This window comes from Dipodomys spectabilis, unplaced genomic scaffold (genome assembly GCF_019054845.1).
Source record: "Dipodomys spectabilis isolate Male_0828 unplaced genomic scaffold, ASM1905484v1 ptg000002l, whole genome shotgun sequence".
NCBI classification, from domain to species: domain Eukaryota; kingdom Metazoa; phylum Chordata; class Mammalia; order Rodentia; family Heteromyidae; genus Dipodomys; species Dipodomys spectabilis.
In genome coordinates, this window is record NW_024870679.1 from 55737818 (window position 1) to 55756618 (window position 18801).

The following is an 18801-nucleotide window of genomic DNA, read 5'->3' on the forward strand; positions in this document are numbered from 1 at the left end:
TTCCTGCCCGGGCTGGCTTTGAACTGAGATCCTCAGATCTCAGCCTCCTGAGGAGCTAGGATTAACTGGTGTAAGCTACCAGCACCCAGCTGAGATTCTCTTAAATTGGAAGTAGAAGACTTAACCTCTCTACTATCAGAGTCTATCTACCCTGTGATGTAAAACACTGACTGATCTTACAGACTAATGAGTGCAGAGGTTTTCTACATATAAAGCTCTTTCATTAGGAAGTATGCATTAAAAAAAGAAATAATAGTCAAAAATGGGCTTTCTTTCTACCAAGCACATGCTTGTAATTCTAGCTACTTAGGAAGCTGAGATCTGAGATTGAGGTTCGAAGCCAGCCCAGGCAGGAAAGTCTGTGAGAGTCTTAACTCCACTTAACTACCACAAGTAGAGCTGTGGCTCAAGTAGTAGAGAGCAGCCTGACAAACCCAAAAGCCCCAAGTTCAAACCCCAGTACCAAAAGTAAACAAAACAGGTACCTGTGTTCTGAGCTTCTGATGTAAGAAATGCTGTTCATGGTTGTGAGGTTTTTTTTTTAATATATTTTTTTATTGTAAAGATACTGTTCAGAGGGGTTACAGTTATATGAGTAAGGTAATGAGTACATTTCCTATTGAGCATTGTTACCCCCTCCTTTGTTTTTCCCCTACCATCCCTTCCCTCCTCTTTCGAGTTTTGATAAACTTGATTTCTTATGAAAAGCAAAGAACAGGTTGGGCATTGGTGGCTCGGCTCACACTTGTAGTACTAGGAGGCTGAGATTTAAGGATTGCAGTTTGAAGTCAGCCCAGGCAGGAAAGTCAGTGAGACTCATTTCCAATTAACTACCAGAAAACTGGAAGTGGCTCTGCCAATATGGTAGAGTGCTCTCCTTGAGTGAAAAAGCTCAGGGACAGGGCTGGGGAGGTGGCTCAGTAGTAGAGTGCTTGCCTTGCATTCATGAGGCCCTGGATTTGATTCCTCAGCACCACATAAGCAGAAAAAAGCGAAGTGGTGCTGTGGCTCAGGTGATAGAGTGCTAACCTTGAGCTGAAGAGCTCAGAGACAGTGCCCAGAGTTCAAGTCCCACAATCGACCAAAAAAAAAAACAAAAACCACAAAACACACCATCTACTCTTGAGTGATTGTTGCTTGGCATATTGGAAGCATTCGTTTTTTTCCTAAGTCTAGTAGCTAGTGAAGAAAAGATGCAATTATTTTCATTAGTAATTGAGAGAGGCCAGAAACAATTGGTACTGGAGGCTAATAAATTCCATGCGTAGCCCTATATAACCATTCTTCACAAATCAACTAAAATAATTTTAAGTGAATAGATTGATGTTATTTCTCAACTTAAAGCTTTAATAGCTTCCCATTGTGCTGCAAATAAAATCCAAGGTTCTAAACAGGGAGTAGTTGACTGCCTCTGCTCACTTCATACAGCTGGTACCATCTGACCTCTTGTACTATCTTTTCATGCCTGCTCAAGACACTTGCAATACCATTTTTTTCTAGTACCCTCCACATTGTTCAGATAGAAGGACAGAAGCAAATATCTCCAGCCAACTTTCTGATAAAGAGTACCTCAGGGCTGGGAATGTGGCTTAGTAGTAGAGTGCTTGCCTGGCTTGCATGAAGCCCTGGGTTCAGTTCCTCAGTACCACATAAACAGAAAAAGCCGGAAATGGTCCTGTGACTCAAGTGGTAGAGTGCTAGCCTTGAGCAAAAAAAGCTCAGGTACATTGTCCAAATCCTGAGTTCAAGCCCCAAGACTGGCAAAAAAAAAAAAAAAAAAGTACCTCAAACCTTTCCTATTGATCTCATCTACCTGAGAATGTGGCCAGCTGTTAGTTCCTGTTCATCACCTTTTGGGAAAAAGGACATGAAATAGGATTTTTTTTTAATTTGAGACTAGAGCTCAAACTCGATATCTGACATTTCTGCTCATTGGCTGGCGCTCTACCACCATCTCCAACTCCTGAAATTGGATTTATGATGTTTTAACCTGGCCAACATTTCACCTTCTCTTTTAGTAATAGTCCTCACTGAGCGCAAGACCCAAGATGGGCTGCTGTAGTGCCTCCTCCCAGGCTTTAAAGAGGCTCCCTTCTCAAACTTTCAGTGTGCATTAGATTAATCTAGAATGTGTATTCCTAATAGGCTCCCAGATGATGCTAATGCTATTGGTGTCCCAAGAACTTGCCAAAAAATAAAATAAAATAAAATAAAATGTATGTTTGAACCAGGTCAGGTCAATTGTGCTTATCAAGCATTTTTCATACTTAAGTTAGGGAAAGAGCCTTTTGTACCCAGGCCATCCACTATAAGGATGAGAGACCTGAACTGTTAGGTAATCCTGCTATACAAAGGATCAATTCAAGATTTTTACCTAACAGGAACAAAGCCAAGAAATGGAGAAGCTTTTTTTTTTTTTGTAGGAAAAAAATAGTTTTGTACATGGGATGAAACAATATAAATTCAAAACTTACAGATAAGGGTTAGCTCTATCACTCATCTCTTTAAAAAGTTTATATGAATATCTATCCAGTCAAAACCAACAGGGTATCTCTCTTGAAATGTAATCTCTATGGATTCCAAGTAGAACACAGGCTGCACACTGTCAGGTAACAGAGTAAAAACCTGGAGAAGCTTTAATTAGCGGCCCAAGAGATCCTGATTTGTTCCCTCTACAGAAAATACTATATATCTTCCCACAGTGCATGTGATTCAGTAATTAGACCTTAAATATATATGTAATTTGTTTACATGATTTTTTTTATCCCCCCAACTTTACAAAGTACATTAAAGCCCCATTATTGGTAAAACTAATTCTTAAAAGCGGTATAGTAGTTCAACTGTTTTGATTCCAGTCTACTTTTATCCACTACCCCATGTGACAGAACTTTAAGGTTGAATATTTTTAGTAGACTAGTCCTTTCGTTTTTTTTTTTTTGGGGGGGGGGGGGCGGTCTGGTCGTGGGGCCTGAACTCTGGGCCTGGGCACTGTCCCTCAGCTCTTCAGCTCACGGCTTAACACTCTACCACGAGCCACAGTGCCACTTGAGGCTTTTTTCTTTTTTTGCTTATGTGGTGCTGAGGACTCGAACCCAGGGCCTCAGGCATGCATAGGCAATCGCTCTACCATTGAGCCAACTTCCCAGCCCTAGACTAGTCCTTTCTTTCTTTTTTTTTTGGGTCCAGTCATGGGGCCTGAACTCTGGGCCTGGGCGCTGTCCTTCAGCTCCACCACTTGAGCCACAGCACAACTTCTGGCTTTTTTTTTTCTTTTTGCTTATGTGGTGCTGAGGAATCGAACCCAGGGCCTCAGGCATGCAAGGCAAGCGCTCTACCACTGAGCCACCTTCCCAGCCCTAGCCTAGTCCTTTCTTGAACTATGGATCTGCTTAGAACTTTTTTTCAGAGATAACTGGAATAAGTCAGCTCTAGCCAGAGTAACATTGGATCGCTTAAACACATTTGTGTGCTTGACCAGTCAAGCACTCTTTAAGTGCTTAAAAACTAAAGCAGATCCTGAGTGTTGTTATCCTCATATATTCCTCCCTCCCCCCCCCCCACACACACACTCCAGGTGACCATGTTTGTATAGCAAATCACTTCTAGCATATCATTACTTGCAGGTGTCACTTCCTGTTCCTGGGGCAGTTGACAACTCTGCTTATCCAGGTGGAAATTAGATCATGCCCTTTTCTCCATCATCCCTCAGTGGTTTTGAACTAATACTGTTTTGTATTGGCATTTCTTTTCCTGTGATAGGTCTTACATATGCTAAGCAAGTGCTCTACCCTAGCCACTTGAGTTTTGAGACCAAGTCAATGTATATAGCTCAGGATGGCTTTGAGCTACTGCTTCATCTTCCTAAGTGTTAAGGATTACAGCATGCCAGACCAAAACTTGGGCAAAGGGCATTTTTGTTGCTGTTTTTGTTTTTTTGTGTGATTTTTTTTTTTTTTTTTTTGCTCACATCAGTCCCTCTCTCTACTCTGAGGAGGAGTACATCCAAATGGTGGATTTCCAATGGTGGGACTGAGAACAACTCTATCAACTAAACTGTGATGCATGTGCGGAAATCTAAATTTATTAACTTTTTTTTTTGGTCCTGTCATTGGGGTTTACACTCAGGGCCTCAAGAACCTAAACCTCAGAAACCTGATACTGAGAAAAAGCAAGCTACAGAATGGCACATGCTGAGTAATGCCATTTATTTGTTTATTTATTTTTGTCAGTTATGGGGCTTGAACTCTTGGCCTGGGCACTATACCTCACTTCAGCTCAAAGCTAGTGCTCTACCACTTGAGCCTTAGCACCACTTCCAGTTTTTGAGTGGTTAATTGGAGATAAGAGTCTCACAGGGTCTTTCCTGCCTGGGCTGGCTTTGAACTGCAATCCTCAGATCTCAGCCCCCTGAGTAGATAGGATTACAGATGTGAGCCACTGACACCAGACTTGTAATGCCATTTATTTAAAAACAAAACTTTGAAGAAAGAACTACTTATTTTTCTGATTTTTATACTCAGCACAAGAATAAAAGCAGGGAAATAGAGGGACAGAGTTTCTACAGGAACCTCTGTGATCTCTAATATAATTATTTAAAAAATGAATATGAAGCTGGGTACCATATTGATTACACATGTAATACTAGTTATTCAGGAGGCTGATATCTGAAGATAGCAGTTCAAAGCCAGCCTAGGCAGTAAAGTCCATGAGACTCAACTATACCACTTGTGCCTTGAGCAAAACGCTCAAGGACAGCTCTGGGGCCCTGAGTTTAAGTGCTAGCATAGCATAAATAAATGAATGTGGGACACATTAATATCTGACAAAGCTGAGTTGTAAGAACATGGGAGACTGTTATTATTTTCTGCCTGTACTGGGGTCTGGACTCAAGGCTTTGTGCTGGTGTTTTGCTGATTATTTGGAAGATAAAATCTCCAGACTTTCCTGCCTGCCTGGCTTTGAACACCAATCCTCTAGGTCTCAACTTCCTGAGTAAGTAAGATTATAGGCATGAGCCACTAGTGACCAGTTTTTTTTTTTTCGGGGGTCCGGTCGTGGGGCCTGAACTCTGGGCCTGGGCGCTGTCCCTCAGCTCTTCAGCTCAAGGCTAGTGCTCTACCACTTGAGCCACAGCGCCACTTCCAGCTTTTTTCTTTTTGCTTATGTGGTGCTGAGGAATCGAACCCAGGGCCTTGAGCATGCAAGGCAAGCGCTCTACCACTGAGCCACCTTCCCAGCCCCTAGTGACCAGTTTTTGAAGACTGGCGCCAGAGGCTCACACCTAAAATCTGAGCTACTCAGGAGGTGAGATCTAAGGATCATGATTTTAAAGCCAGCTTGGACAGGAAAGTTTATGAGACATCTCTAATTAAACACCAGAAAAGCTGGAAGTGGAGCTGTGGCTCAGGTGGTAGAGCACTAGCCCACAAAAAGCTCAGGGACAGCCCTCAGCTCTCAGTTCAAGTTCTAGGACTGGCACCCACACAAAAAAAAACCTCATCAAAACTGCATGTAATAGACCCATGAATAAAGCAGGCCTACTATGAAGTTATTCGAAATTTCCCCCAGAGCATAGGACATCAAATATTCTGAAGTATTTGTTAATGTGAGTGTGTCATTTGTGAGGTGTTAACTATGACGTGTCTGATTAAACAAAATATCAACTGCTAGGGATCATGGTCAGAGAATGACTTCCCAAAGAGCTGTTTTCTCACTTGATTTGCAGATAGCTCATTTAGAAAAGCTCACAGGTAAGATTTCTTGTTTGTGAGCTTAACCTATTGGCTAATAATGAACTTTGCACCAGATTTAGAGGAGTTGTGCTTACCAAAGCAGAACGGCACTTTCTAACCCTGGCAAGCTGTATCAGGGGGGCAGGTGTGCCTGTGAGCCTTCCCGTGTTGTGTGGAATTCAGACATCACTCAGTTACTATGATGGTGGTTAAGGACAGCAGGGAACAGTGTTGAAAAGGCTTTTTTTTGTCCAAACCAGGAGAATATTGTTACTGACTCCCTATCAGCTTTGAACAGAGTAGGGAATAATTCCAGAGGACAGGGGATTTGATTCCTTTGTTAAATCATCGAGCTCTCAGCAGGGTGGGGCCTTCTAAAAACCTCCTGGTACCATTTTTCATTTGCTGAGAATCTCATTTAGGCCTCAACAAAGACTTGGGTTGATGTTTGACTCTTAAGGACCTAGCTATGGTATCAGGTTATAGCTTTTTGCTATGATGATAACTCTCTTGGAAACACTCCTATTCTGACTCAAGTGATAAGGAAATGGGGGAATTCGCCAACACATGGGAGGGCTGATAGAGACAAGCAAGGGCACTGCCAAGCTGGAGGCCTGTGATCAGCGAGTCTGAGGTAGGCTTTGTGTTGTCAAAGGCCTGCTTAGCTCATGTTACAGTGTTGCTACTTCCCAGAGCAGAGTTCATCTGTGTGCCACAGGATGTAGACTCTCTAAATAAGGATTACTTGCTCCCTATTGCAATAGCCCTTACCACCACCCTCAACCTTACTGCCACTAGAGCAGCCCATTGTTTCTGCATCATATGCTTGGAAATACAAACAAGGAAGGTTATCTCATTTTGCAGACTGGAAAACCAAGAAAAAGACTTGGCCCAGAGTTAGGATGGGAACTGTCAAGAATCAGTCTAGATGTGGCTTACTGTTTTTTAGGGTTGGTCAAGATTTCCCTAAGATCACTTTGGAAATCAGTCATAAACCAGGACTAGAATTTAGGCCAAAATTCTCACTTGATAGTGGTCTCTCCAAGGCAGTGGTGCTGGCAAGATCTTTTCTATTTGAAGGAGTGACCAAAAATGCCACTTGAGAAAGCCACAATAAAGTTGTTAACTTCAGCAGCCCCTGCGTAAGGATATGGTTGTACAAGAAGAGACCTAATGTTTTCGTGTGTGTGTGTGTGCGCGCGTGCGCGTGCACCAGTCCTGGGACTTGAACTCAGGATCTGGGCATTGTCCCTGAGCTTCTTTTGCTCAAGACTAGCACTCTACCACTTGAGCCACAGCACCCACTTCTGGCCTTTTCTATTTATGTGGTACTGAGGAATTGAACCCAGTGCTTCATGCATGCTAGGCAAGCACTCTACCACTAAGCCACATTCCCAGCCCAAGGTGTTTTTGATAGACTATCTCAGAAGCTGCAGATGAGCTTGAGAAGGCAAAACCCACTAATTTGTCTTACCAGCCAGCCTGCAACCAGGGCAGCAGAGGTAAAATGATGTAAGCTAATAAATGAGGCCCAGCATATGTTGGCAAAGGAAACCATTTTGACAAAATTTAAAATAAAAAAGCAAAAGCACTTGGAATGGGCATTGAGATAAAAAAAAAAGTTTTTGTTGTTTTGTAAAGTGCCGTTTTGCAAGTCACATTGCGCCTCCTGTGACTGGTGCTGTTGGGCAGAGCAGAGCCTTCTAATGTGTGGGGCAGCCATGCTTACCCGGCCCATCGCTAACACCCTCTCCCTGTTCTGCTCAACAGCTCAGGCGGGTCTCAGCATCCAGGCTTTGGATAGCAGTGAAGGGCCCCATCTGTGGAGAACATTCTGAAATACTTCATGTTTACTCTGACAGCAGTCAGTGCAAAAGGAGCTCTTGCTTTTAGTTCTTTTCCTGATGAGAATACACTTTACCTGAAACCCACGACTTCATGCAGTATCACATACAGGGGTCATCAGCTGTGGATTATTAACATAGCCCCTGACAGATGCTCAAAAGTGCTACCACGCAGCACTGCTGGAAAATGGGGAGAGTTGGCAGTGGTTCTGCTTAGAGAAACCACATTCATGCTTTCAGAGAGTCACTGTTTTGTGGAATGTTTTTACTGGATACATTTTTTCCCTCCGGAGAAATGGTTACATTAAGGTGTATTGCTAACAGGATGGGAATGGTGAAATTAGTGGCCAGAAATAAGGTTCGTTTGTGATTGTTGTGTATGTGAGCACCAGTCTTAGGGCAGGAACTCAAGGCCAGAGTAGTTTTTTTTTTTTGTTTTTGCTTTTCTCCTCAAGGCTAGTGCTCTACCATTTGAGCCACTACCACTTCCACTTCTGGTTTTTTGGTGGTTAATTAGAGATGAGTCTCAAGGACCTTCCTGCCTGGGCTGGCTTGGTATAGTGACCCTCAGATCTTAGCCTCCTTAGTAGCATGAGCCATGGACACATATCATTTTATAAGGATAGTAACAAACGTTTTTGAATCATCATATCTAAATACAACATATGGGCCATGTGGCTTCTGATCAAGATTTTCTGACCTGCCCAAGAATTCAGGCAACACGTATTTTGTTGAAATAGGGTTTCACCATCTCTTTAAGTATATACATTTTGTTAAATACCTTTTTCTCTTAACTGAAAAATTCTAAGACCTATACAACAGGCCAAGAAAAAGCTATCCTATTTTTAAAGAAAGATGCTGTTGGTAAATAAATATAAGGTAAATAAATGTATCTTGGAGTGAGGTACAGAAATATTTCTGGGGTTTTTTTTTGGTGCCATAACTGGGGCTTGAACTCAAGGCCTTAACCTTTTTTTTTTTTGGTCAGTAGTGGGGCTTGAACTCGGCCTGGGCACTGTCCCTCAGCTCTTCAGCTCAAGGCTAGCACTCTACCACTTGAGCCACAGCACACTTCTGGTTTTCTGGTGGCTTATTGGAGATAAGAGTCTCATGGACTTTCCTGCCCGGGCTGGCTTTGAACTGCGATCCTCAGATCTCAGCCTCCTGAGTAGGTAGGATTACAGGCCTGAACTACCAGCACCCAGCTGGCCTTAACATTCTTAATCAGCTATTTTGCTCATGGCTTTTTACTGCTTGAGCCACACCTCCACTTCCAGCCTTTTGCAGGTTAATTACAGACAAGAGTCTGATTTGCCTAAGCTGCCTAAGCTCTGAGCCACAATTCTCAGATCTCAGCCTCCTTAGTCACATGGATTATAGGCATGAGCCACAGGCATCCAGCCAGCTGATCTTTATATATCGTGTTATTCCCAGGAGTTTCACTTTGGTATACAGCAAGAAGGCAGACTGGTTTCTGAGAACTTTCTCCCCCACACCACCTAACATTGTCGTTTTGGCATACAGAGCGCAATATGGCTCCTCTGCCAGGCCTTGGCATTCCCATTTCCAGTGACTGATTCTGTGGACAGACTCAAAATTTCATCTCACACTAAAAAGACCTGTCTGGTTTTTAATGAATAACAAAGGAAACAAAGTATGGGAGGAGAATGGTGAGTGGCTGTGTGTGACCTCCATGCCCAACTCCCAGAAGCTTCCAAGATAGAGGCACAGACCCTCTGGGAATATCCCCAGGCCCTCTTAAAGGAAGATTTGAAAAAACGTGGATTTTGGCATTATGTAAAGAGATTTACCTCTACATCACATCCCTAAGGTTAAGAAAAAAGATGTACAGGTGGTTGGTTGGGTTTTTTTTTTTTTTTTTGCTTTGTTTTTTAAAGCCAACTATCATCTCATCAATGTATTTCTAAGGAAAATGTAAACTGTTCATACATTCGCTTAAACATCACAGTGAAAAACAAGTACCCGTATGTGTGACAGGGCAGGCAGAAGCCCCACCTGCTCTGCCATGGCCACACTGGTGAAACTGACGGCTTTGCTTGTGCACAGATATTCTTGTGCCATCCCACTGGAGCACCGATGCACCCCAAAGGCAAGGCAAGGGCGGGGCAGGGGAAGAGATCTTTTGAAATGTTTCCAGGAGCTCTGTCCAGATGTCTCTGTTGGTCTTCTAGCCCAGGAGTGCTGCACAAAGCTACAAAGACACTGGTGAGACTACAGATCTGTTGCCATTGTCTACAGAAGACTTGGCTTGGAGTGTGGCTGCCTGGATTCGAAAGTGTGTCCTTGACTCCATGGAGTAATTCTTGTAGTTTAGCCTGGAAGTGAAGAAATCAGACACATGAAGCTACTTGCGACAGGAGGTCTTTTGTGTACATTTGAGCTGTGTGAGCCACCCCCATCCCACACCTGTAAAAGGATGTAACCCAATGGAAGGATTAAGAGTATGTCGCCCCTGCCCCCTAGCATATGCTCTGTGAACGCACTGAGCTCCAAAGAGAACTTGGACTGAAAGGAGAGCTGCAGCCTGCTGAGGCCCTGGCAACTCATTTCTAGTCTCTGGGATTCCAATTGCTCACTTGTAAATGGAGGAAGATGTTTTCCTATGGCAGTCAGAGATGAGGTCCCAGAAAAAACAAAGACCAGCTTGGCTTCTGGGCTGTCATGCTACTTTTGCCAGCAGCCTCAGTCACTGTGGCCTAGGACCCCACAGCCAGTTCCACATCCACATTACCCAACTCTTACTTGGCAGTATCCAGAAGCTTGATGGCTTCTTCATTCCTGCCTTGCTCCATGAAGAGCAGGGCCAGTTCCAGCAGGGCATTTGGGATCAAGTAGTGGTCATATTTAATCTTCTTTTCACTGTAAGAACAGAGCAGAACATGGCTCACAGGCTTTGCCTTTGAGCAGTTCTTCAGGGTTTGCTCTGGAGATTTCTCAGGACTTGTGAGGATCTCCTGATGTAAATTCCAATTTGAGGAGTTTCCCATGACCTAGCAGGGCTGTGATCCCAATGTGGAGCTTTCCCATTCTATACTCCAGGGCCCCAACTCCCTGACACCCTATGGCTCTTGTCATGTTTGTAGCCCACTACCTTGCCCAACCCCCCTTTCCTTTATGTTGATTGGCAAGTCTCCTATCTCTAATCTGGCCTCTCTGAACATCCTGCCTGCCTGGAAGACAGGTTTGTTGTTGTTGTTGGGTTTGTTTTTTGTTTGTTTGTTTTTTTGGGTCCGGTCGTGGGGCCTGAACTCTGGGCCTGGGCGCTGTCCCTCAGCTCTTCAGCTCAAGGCTAGCGCTCTACCACTTGAGCCACAGCGCCACTTCCAGCTTTTTTCTTATGTGGTGCTGAGGAATCGAACCCAGAGCCTCGAGCATGCAAGGCAAGTGCTCTACCACTGAGCCACCTTCCCAGCCCCTGTTTTTTGGTTTTTTTTGTGTGTGGGTTTTTTGTTGTTGTTGTTTTTGGTGCTGGTCTTGGGTGCTGTCCCTGAGCTTTTATAGTCAAGGCTATAAGTGGAGCCATAGCTCCACTTCCAACTTTTTTAGTGGTTAACTGGAGATGAGTTTCATGAACCCCTCTGTATATTACTTTCATAATAACAACAAAAAATTTTAATAAAAACCAATTCTCATGGACTTTCTTGCCCGAGCTGGTTTCAAACCATGATCCTCAGATCTCAGCCTCCCAAGTAGCTAGCATTACAGGTGTGAGCCAATGGCACCTGGCTGGAAGACGTATTTTTAAAACCCAAGTCTGCCCTGCCTACTATCCTTCTCTGGCTCTCTTCTGTCTACAGAATAAAGTTTAGTCTTGTGATCAAAACAGTCTACTGACTTCAACTCTGTAGCTCCACTCAGCAGCGAAGGGCCTAGCATCTGGTGTCTGGTCTATTTCTAGGTGTTTACATTATGTAGTAACTATTCCACTTCAAACTTTCTCCTTTGCTTTCTCTGCCTGATAAATGTCAACTCTGCAGATCCTTTCCTGCTATCTCCCATCAGGTTTAGGTTCCCGTTCTTACTCAGGCAACTTCCGTTCACTACATTTCCCTCTAGTATAGCCTGAGTGACCCTGGCTGAACTGCTTAGATATTGTCTCTAACCTCCAGATAAGCTTAAGTCAAGGGCAGACTCCCCCCTGAATTAAACTCCTGGGAACACTATAGAAACTGAGCTCCTGGAGTCAAGCAAATTGGCAGCCTAGGGGCAGGAGGTGAGTCTGAATTAATCTGTGATCAGTTCATGGGTGATGCCTGAGGGTGGTGGGTGGGCTTAGTATTCTATTGGGTTAAGGATGGAGGAGACCCCAAAACTCTTCCCAGAATTCCCAATGGCCAGAGAGCAGCCAGAGGCACTTACTTGGCAGGGATGCTCCTGAAATTCTCCTCAGCCTCCTGGAGACGACCCAGGTATTTCAGACACAGACCTTTCAACAGTTTCACCAGGCACGCATCATCTGCTGAGTACTCATTCTCTGGGAATGGGTGTGAGGGAAGAAGGCAGGCTTGCTCATTTCTGCTGCAGTTACAAAGAGAGCCCTACTCTATGCAGGACCCAAGACACAGGTGAATCAAATATAGTCCTCAGGGGCTCATATCTGAGAGGAAAAAGCAGATACTAAGACAATGATAATAGCATGAATTCAGCATGACTGAAGGAAGCCCAGGGGCTGGGGGAACCTAGAGGGAGCTTAGAGGAAGCCTGGACAAGGAGACAGAGGGAGCCTTAAATTGTAAAGGCCTGACCTAGCACGGCAGGTTCCAGGGTCTGAGTATAGTCACCTGGCCCTTTTGCCAGCTTCTCTTCTGCTTTGGTGATAACCTCAAGTATCCCATCAGTGAGTTCCGGCTGCTTTCCAATCACGGCGTAGCCATTCCAGATGTACATCATTTCCTGAGGGCAGGGGTGGGCAAGTCAGGCCTAGGTTCTGCCCCAACAAGGCCTCAATTTTCCAATCTGTAAAATGGGCAGCTCTGATCAGCGACTCTAAAGGTCCTTTTAGCCCTTACCTTCCAAGGCAAGTTTCCCCTGGTCTAGAGAGTCTTGTCATTTATTGAAATCTCACCCCCGTGAAAATTTAAGGTGCCCCATTGTCCTCACTGCCAATATTTCTCTGTCATGAGACTTGAACTCAGGGCCTGGGCACTCAAAGCTAGTATACCACTTTGAACCACAGCTGTACTTCTAGTTTTCTGGTGGTTAATTGGAGATAAGAGTTTCACAGCCTTGCTGCCTGGGCTGGCTTTGAACTGTAATCCTCAGATCTCAGCCTCCTGAGAGGCTGAGATGTGATGACAGGTGTGAGCCACCGGCACCTGCCTCCCAGCTTTCTTTCTGCTTTGTGGCTTCCCTGCTATGCTGTCTCCTAATCTCTCTGTCCAAACTTCTTATTCTAGCAGGGCCTCCCCTATATTAGGGGAATTATAGTTTGCAAATGCTCCGAGAGAATAGAGCTTAAGAATATGTCAATGACTGTTGTCTTCTCTGTCCTCCCCCAAGGAACTCAATTAACAACTTTCCATTTCCTTTAGAAATAAGTTACTACCCCCTAAAGACTATAAAACATATTCTGATTAGGTTTTTCTTTTTGCCTTTACTGCCAAGAAGCTCAAAATATTAAAGTTTCATTTGCCATTACTCTTATCTTTGATGAGCATTTCTTTATTTTTATTTTTGCTGGTCATGGGACTTGAACTCTGGGCCTGGGCGCTGTCCCTCAGCTCTTCAGTCCAAGGCTAGCGCTCTACCACTTGAGTCACAGTGCCACTTCCAGTTTTCTGATGGTTTATGGGAGATGAGTCTCATGGATTTTCCTGCCTGGGCTGGCTTTGAACTGCGATCCTCAGATCTCAGCCTCCTGAGTAGCTAGGATTACAGGAGTGAGCCACCTGGCTTGATGAGCATTTTTTTTTTTTTTTTTTTTTTGGGTCATTGGGCCTGAACTCTGGGCCTGAGCGTTGTCCCTCAGCTCTTCAGCTCAAGGCTAGTGCTCTACCACTTGAGCCGTAGCACCACTTCTGGCTTTTTTATTTTCTGCTTATGTGGTGCTGAGGAATTGAACCCAGGGCCTCATGCATACAAGGCAAGTGCTCTACCACTGAGCCACCTTCCCAGCCCTTGATGAGCATTTCTTAAATGATCAGACCAGATAACAGATGTGAAGGTGATTCATTAACGTCCTATAAAACAGCTGGGAATGTGGTTTAGTGGAAGAGTGCTTGCCTAACATGTATGAAGCCCTGAGTTCAATTCCTCGGTACCACATAAACAGAAAAAGCTGGAAGTTTCACTGTGGCTTTAGTGGTAAAGTGCCAGCCTTGAGTAAAAGAAGCTCAGGGACAATAATCAAGCCCTGAGTTCAAGCCCCAGGATTGGCAAAAAAAAAAAAAAAGAAAAAGACATTTTAATGGTGATAATTTTCTTTTAGGAAGGGAATTTATGTTTAGAACAGATCTATCGATCCATTGTTCAAATTGTTCTGAATCCTAAGTTAGCAAGTCTACCATTATAAAGGTGGGGGTGGGGACGATGGTGGAGGGGCAGGGAGATCTAGACCCAAATACAAGAAAAATATCATAACCTTAAACCTCTTTCTGGAGACTCACCATGAAGGTTAACAAATAAAGGCTCAAAGAAAATCTACAGTACATAAATTTGGTTTTGGCCTGTACATCATTTTCCTCAAAAATAGTAATTGGGGAATACTCCCTTTTTTGGGAAAGTTTCCCTTAGAGATTTTGGAATAGCTTCTTCTCCTTACCTCCCTACAGTATCCCCACCCCCTCACTTGGAAATGGGCATGAAAGTGGTGCTGTGGCTCAAAGTGGTGGAGCACTAGACTTGAATGAAACAGCTCAGGGACAATGCCCAGGCGCTGAGTTCAAGCCCCATGACTAACCCCCCACCCCAAAAAAAGAAGAAAAGGAAATGGACACGGTACATTATGCTATGTACATTATATATAGTTATTATATAATATAGTTATATATAATATATAGTTATAGTTATATAGTTATATATAATATATAGTTATATATATAATATATAGTTATATATATAATTCACATAGCATTATGTACCTTGCCCATTTCCTTTTTTTTATATTTTTATACAATATATAGTATATAGTATAGTATATATACTACATATAGTATATAGTACATAATATATGCACATAGTATATATGTGTATAATGCATATATATTATATATCATAGATAATATACACATATATAATATATAACATTTTAATATATAACATTATATATAGTGAGCATATTAGTATATACTTTATATTGTGGAAAGAGGGACTCTATCTAAAGTTATACATATCACAAATAGTAGAGCCAGGGCTCCTTTTCTGGCTTCTTTACTAATAACATCAGGACTTTTAGCAAAACTTAAGCTTGTCTGGTCCCTGTAGAAATTATACATGGAATTAGCATCCTACTAGCAGCTGAAGATCCAGGCTCTGGAGCCAGACTGCTGAGTTCAAATTTTGACTCACCAACTTGCTGGCTGTGCAGACTGGACAAGCTATCTTTCTATGGATCTATTAGACTTTAATACACTTGCCACACAGCTTTTGTTCAGAGTTGAACATGACATGGGTGAGACCCTAAGTCTTCAGAAAAGGCTGGTCTCTGTAAACAATTGTGTGACAACTCAAACAGTCTAGGAGCACAGACAAACAGGTGATAGCTGTCTGGCCCCTGGGGAATGGCTTGTTGTGGAGAGAAGCTCTCCTTGAGGGGTCTGTCTCCCCAGCACCCACAGACCAGCACTTCCTCAGAAGCAGGGCGATGTCGGCTCCTCTGTGCTCTTCCCCACAGCCAGGTCAATGGTGAAACTCTCTCCAGGCCCCAAGACCTGAAGATCTTCCTCATCCAACTACTTCCTGGCATCAATGTCTCTCTTCTAGTCCCATAATCCCAAACCCAAGGCCAGAACGATTCCAGATGTTCTACCCACCAGAGCAGGGATTGGCAATGAGACAGGGTTGGGGGACAGATAGCGCCTAGACTTCCGGATGGCAAATTTCTCTGTGGGTAGAGATTTCCCAGCAATCTTGAGCTTCAGGCCTGGTACGGCTCTGGGAAAGAGATGGGAGGAAAGAGATAGAGATCGTGGGAATGGGTGAGAGAGCAGGGAAGCCCCCCAGTTTACCCAACTGCAGCTCAGCCACTCTCTGGGCTTTAGTATCTCTGTCTATATGATGAACTGAACTGACTCTCAGGGGCCAAGTCTGAGAGTCTCACTTCACAGGCCCGGCCCCAATTCCTAGCCATTGCCTTGGCTAGGCAAGGGGCTCCACAGCTGGCAGAGGTGAAGATGTACTAGACACCTCAAGGCCTGCCCTGCCTCCTACTTATCTCTGCTCTCCTTCCAGGTTCCTTCCTGGAAGGGCCCAACAGAAATCTAATCCCAGTGTGACAGGAAGACCAACACCCAGAGACAGGGTGGAACCTCCCAGACCCACAGCTCAAGCACTTCAGCCTGGCGAGCGCACGGCCTACTCAGCTGTTTCCAGTGGTGGAATCAAATGTGGAATGAAGCTGGGCAGGGCCCGGTAGGAACCTCAGTCAGCACAATAGCACGCCCTCCAACCACTCTCCCCGGGTGTGGCTATGACCTCAGGCCTGAGCTGCAGGGGCTCAGGAAACAGCTGGATCAGAGGTGAAGCCACCCCCAATTCCTTGCCTGCTTGTTCATTGTAGCGCCTCTCTAGGTCTGCACTTCCTCATCTCTAAAGTGGAGATTATGATGCCAATTTACAGCTTTCTGGACAAGCTGGAAACGCGGGTTCCCTGTAGTAGCAGGTACTCAGCAAGTGATAAACACTCTATTATTGTGACAGCAGTAGCCCAGGAAGTTCTCCTTATTACACCCACTTCCAGGTCTGCTGATTGGGACGGAAGAACCTCACTATGACCTAGGAAGGCACGGGCTCCCTCAGCCTGTGATGGCTGAGCATTCCTCGAACCCTTTTGAGTCTTCAAAAGAGTCCAAACAAGGTGGCGTGGAGAAGAATGACAATGGCAGCACTTGGGGGCAGGCGCGGGGGCTGAGAAGTCCCAGGTCCTATATCAAGTTCCAAATATGTTATCTATTGTCGCAAAATGACTCTGCAAGGAGGGCTTCTTATTCTCATAACTGCTGACCTTGTGCAAGGTAATAGAGCTCAGCAATGGGGAGACTGTGCTCAGTCACCGTGGCTTCATCCCGTTCAGCCTCTGTGCTGTGCTCTCCTGAGCACATCAGACTCACGGGGCCGAAGGACCTCCCCCCGCTCTGGACCTCAGGGTCCTAACTGGCTGATGTAAGAGGCTGAGAGCTGGAGGATGTGGACAATACCACATTGAAGGGCGATGGCGGCAGCACGAGGTGGTGATCGCATGAGGGTGATGGACGGAGGAGCGCTGCTGGGGCAGGAAGCTTGCAGCCAAGGGTGAGGGTTGGGGGGAATGGCCGCCCCACACCCACCCTCTGGCCACCCCACTCAAGGAGCGACAGGCAGTGCCTCGCTGGTCTGTCCACAGTGGGGCTACGATGGTAGCACGGTGGTGGAGGCCTACCTAAACAACTCCACTTCATCATCCCCAAATGGCTTGCAGTCCTCCTTCCCAAACATACTGAGGTAGGCGGCCTTCATGTAGATGTAGGTTGCCTGAAACAAAGCCACAGTTCAGATGTGAGCAACCTCCTCCCTCACAGCCCATGATGGGCACAAACACGCATTCAGACCTCACTGCGGCGCAGCATAGAGGCTAACACTGTCCCCAAGCCTCCGAATAGCGAGGGTGACTGCACTGAGCAAACCGAAGACTGGGGCTGAGTCAAATCCTGCAGAAACCGCTGTCCAAGCAGCAGGTTTTCCACCCTGGAGCAGCAGAGTCCCCTTCCTGGCCCCCTCCCCCAATCCTGTAGTAGTTGGGCAGGGCTGCTGAGGGTGGCTGGTGGCAGAGACAGCGAGTACATCAGGGCTTCTGGGGGAGCAGCGATTACTAGAGCAGGCCCCTGAAGCACAATGGGAAGATTCAGAGTCCTAAGAGGGCTAAGAGAGGCCTGGACGGAGCATACAGATGGGTGGCACACAGCAGGAGCTGCATAAAGGTATGGGGGTGGGGTCAGCTCAGGCTCGTAGCCCTCACAGTGCATCAGGGGCTGCACACACATCTCATCCCCTCTACTAGACAATACCTGAAAGCAATCTGAACCCTGACTCAGCTGGGACAGTAGTCTATAGGCCACTTCCCCAAGTCCCACAGGAGAGGCCCTTGGCTCCATGCTGCCCTCAAGTGGTTAAAGCCTTGAAACACAGTGCATGTTTGCTGGAGCAGCCACCAAGAAAAATAACCAAGAAAAGAAATGTAGTGGTGGAGAAGGAAAGCAGCCGGGACGTCTTAAGAGTTTGAACTCTAACACAGACAGAAAGCAGCCTCTACCTGGCAGCCACACTCGCTGGAGCCCAGAGCTTTAGTCTGGCCTTCACAGCGTGAGGAAAAGCTGGTCTTTGTGGGTTTGTGATAAGCAATCTCCCCTCCCAGAAACCTGTTACCTGGCCCACCTCTAACCTCCCAGTGTTCCCTCACCATTTCCACTGTTCTGCTCCTCAGCCCCACCAGACTTTGCCTGCTGTCGTCCTGCCCCAGCCACCGTTTCCCCGTCAGTCTCATCTAAGTGCTTCCCTACTTCCCCAAGATATATGCCCCTGGCTCTGCACCCCAGAAGTAAGATGGATGTAGTGGCTTAAGAGTTGCAGGCATCCAAGTTATCCAGGGATATGATGGAGATCACAGCCATAAACATTTACCTTGCTGATTATGCCACTGGGGTCTGTGCCAGGCAGATGATGCCTGTCCTCAAGCTTACAGCAAAAGCAGCTCAGAGGAGCCTCCTCCAATGCCCCACACTCCCATCCTGCGTGCCCTCACCTGCTGACATACAGCCTCCTGGCAGCAACTTTACCCTGAGACTTCACCCTTGGCTCCTTTCTGGCTTGGTGTAACATCTCATTTACTCTGTTCTGCCACTCTAACTCCTTCCTCCCAGACTCCAGCTCAAGATCCAAGGCTTCCTGAAGCCCTCCTCAGCCTTTGGGCTCCCAGCATTCCCTGTGTACAAGCTTGAGCACACAGCTGTCACCACTTAGTGTCCATCATGTCAGCCCCTAGTCTGTTCTGGGGAAACAGATTTCCTGGGATT

The 18801-nt window shown here is 45.5% G+C and overlaps 1 protein-coding gene across 5 annotated transcripts in view; it reads right to left on the minus strand.

Moving 5' to 3' along the window:
• Positions 1 to 9205: 9205 nt before the first annotated feature.
• The window catches only part of Ttc39a (tetratricopeptide repeat domain 39A), a 41860-nt gene continuing 32264 nt past the window's right edge, over positions 9206 to 18801 (minus strand). For 3 of the 5 annotated variants that reach the window (XM_042684383.1, XM_042684365.1, XM_042684373.1), the window contains 6 exons: positions 17172 to 17263; positions 15568 to 15688; positions 12379 to 12490; positions 11957 to 12071; positions 10340 to 10456; positions 9206 to 9912 (listed from right to left, as the gene is read on the minus strand). In XM_042684383.1, coding sequence (XP_042540317.1) covers positions 9789 to 9912; positions 10340 to 10456; positions 11957 to 12071; positions 12379 to 12490; positions 15568 to 15688; positions 17172 to 17263 — 681 coding nt within the window. In that variant the 3' untranslated portion in view covers positions 9206 to 9788. Of the gene's footprint in view, positions 9913 to 10339; positions 10457 to 11956; positions 12072 to 12378; positions 12554 to 15567; positions 15689 to 17171; positions 17264 to 18801 lie in introns of those variants that run through there. The other 2 variants (XM_042684397.1, XM_042684389.1) reach the window with 2 other exon arrangements.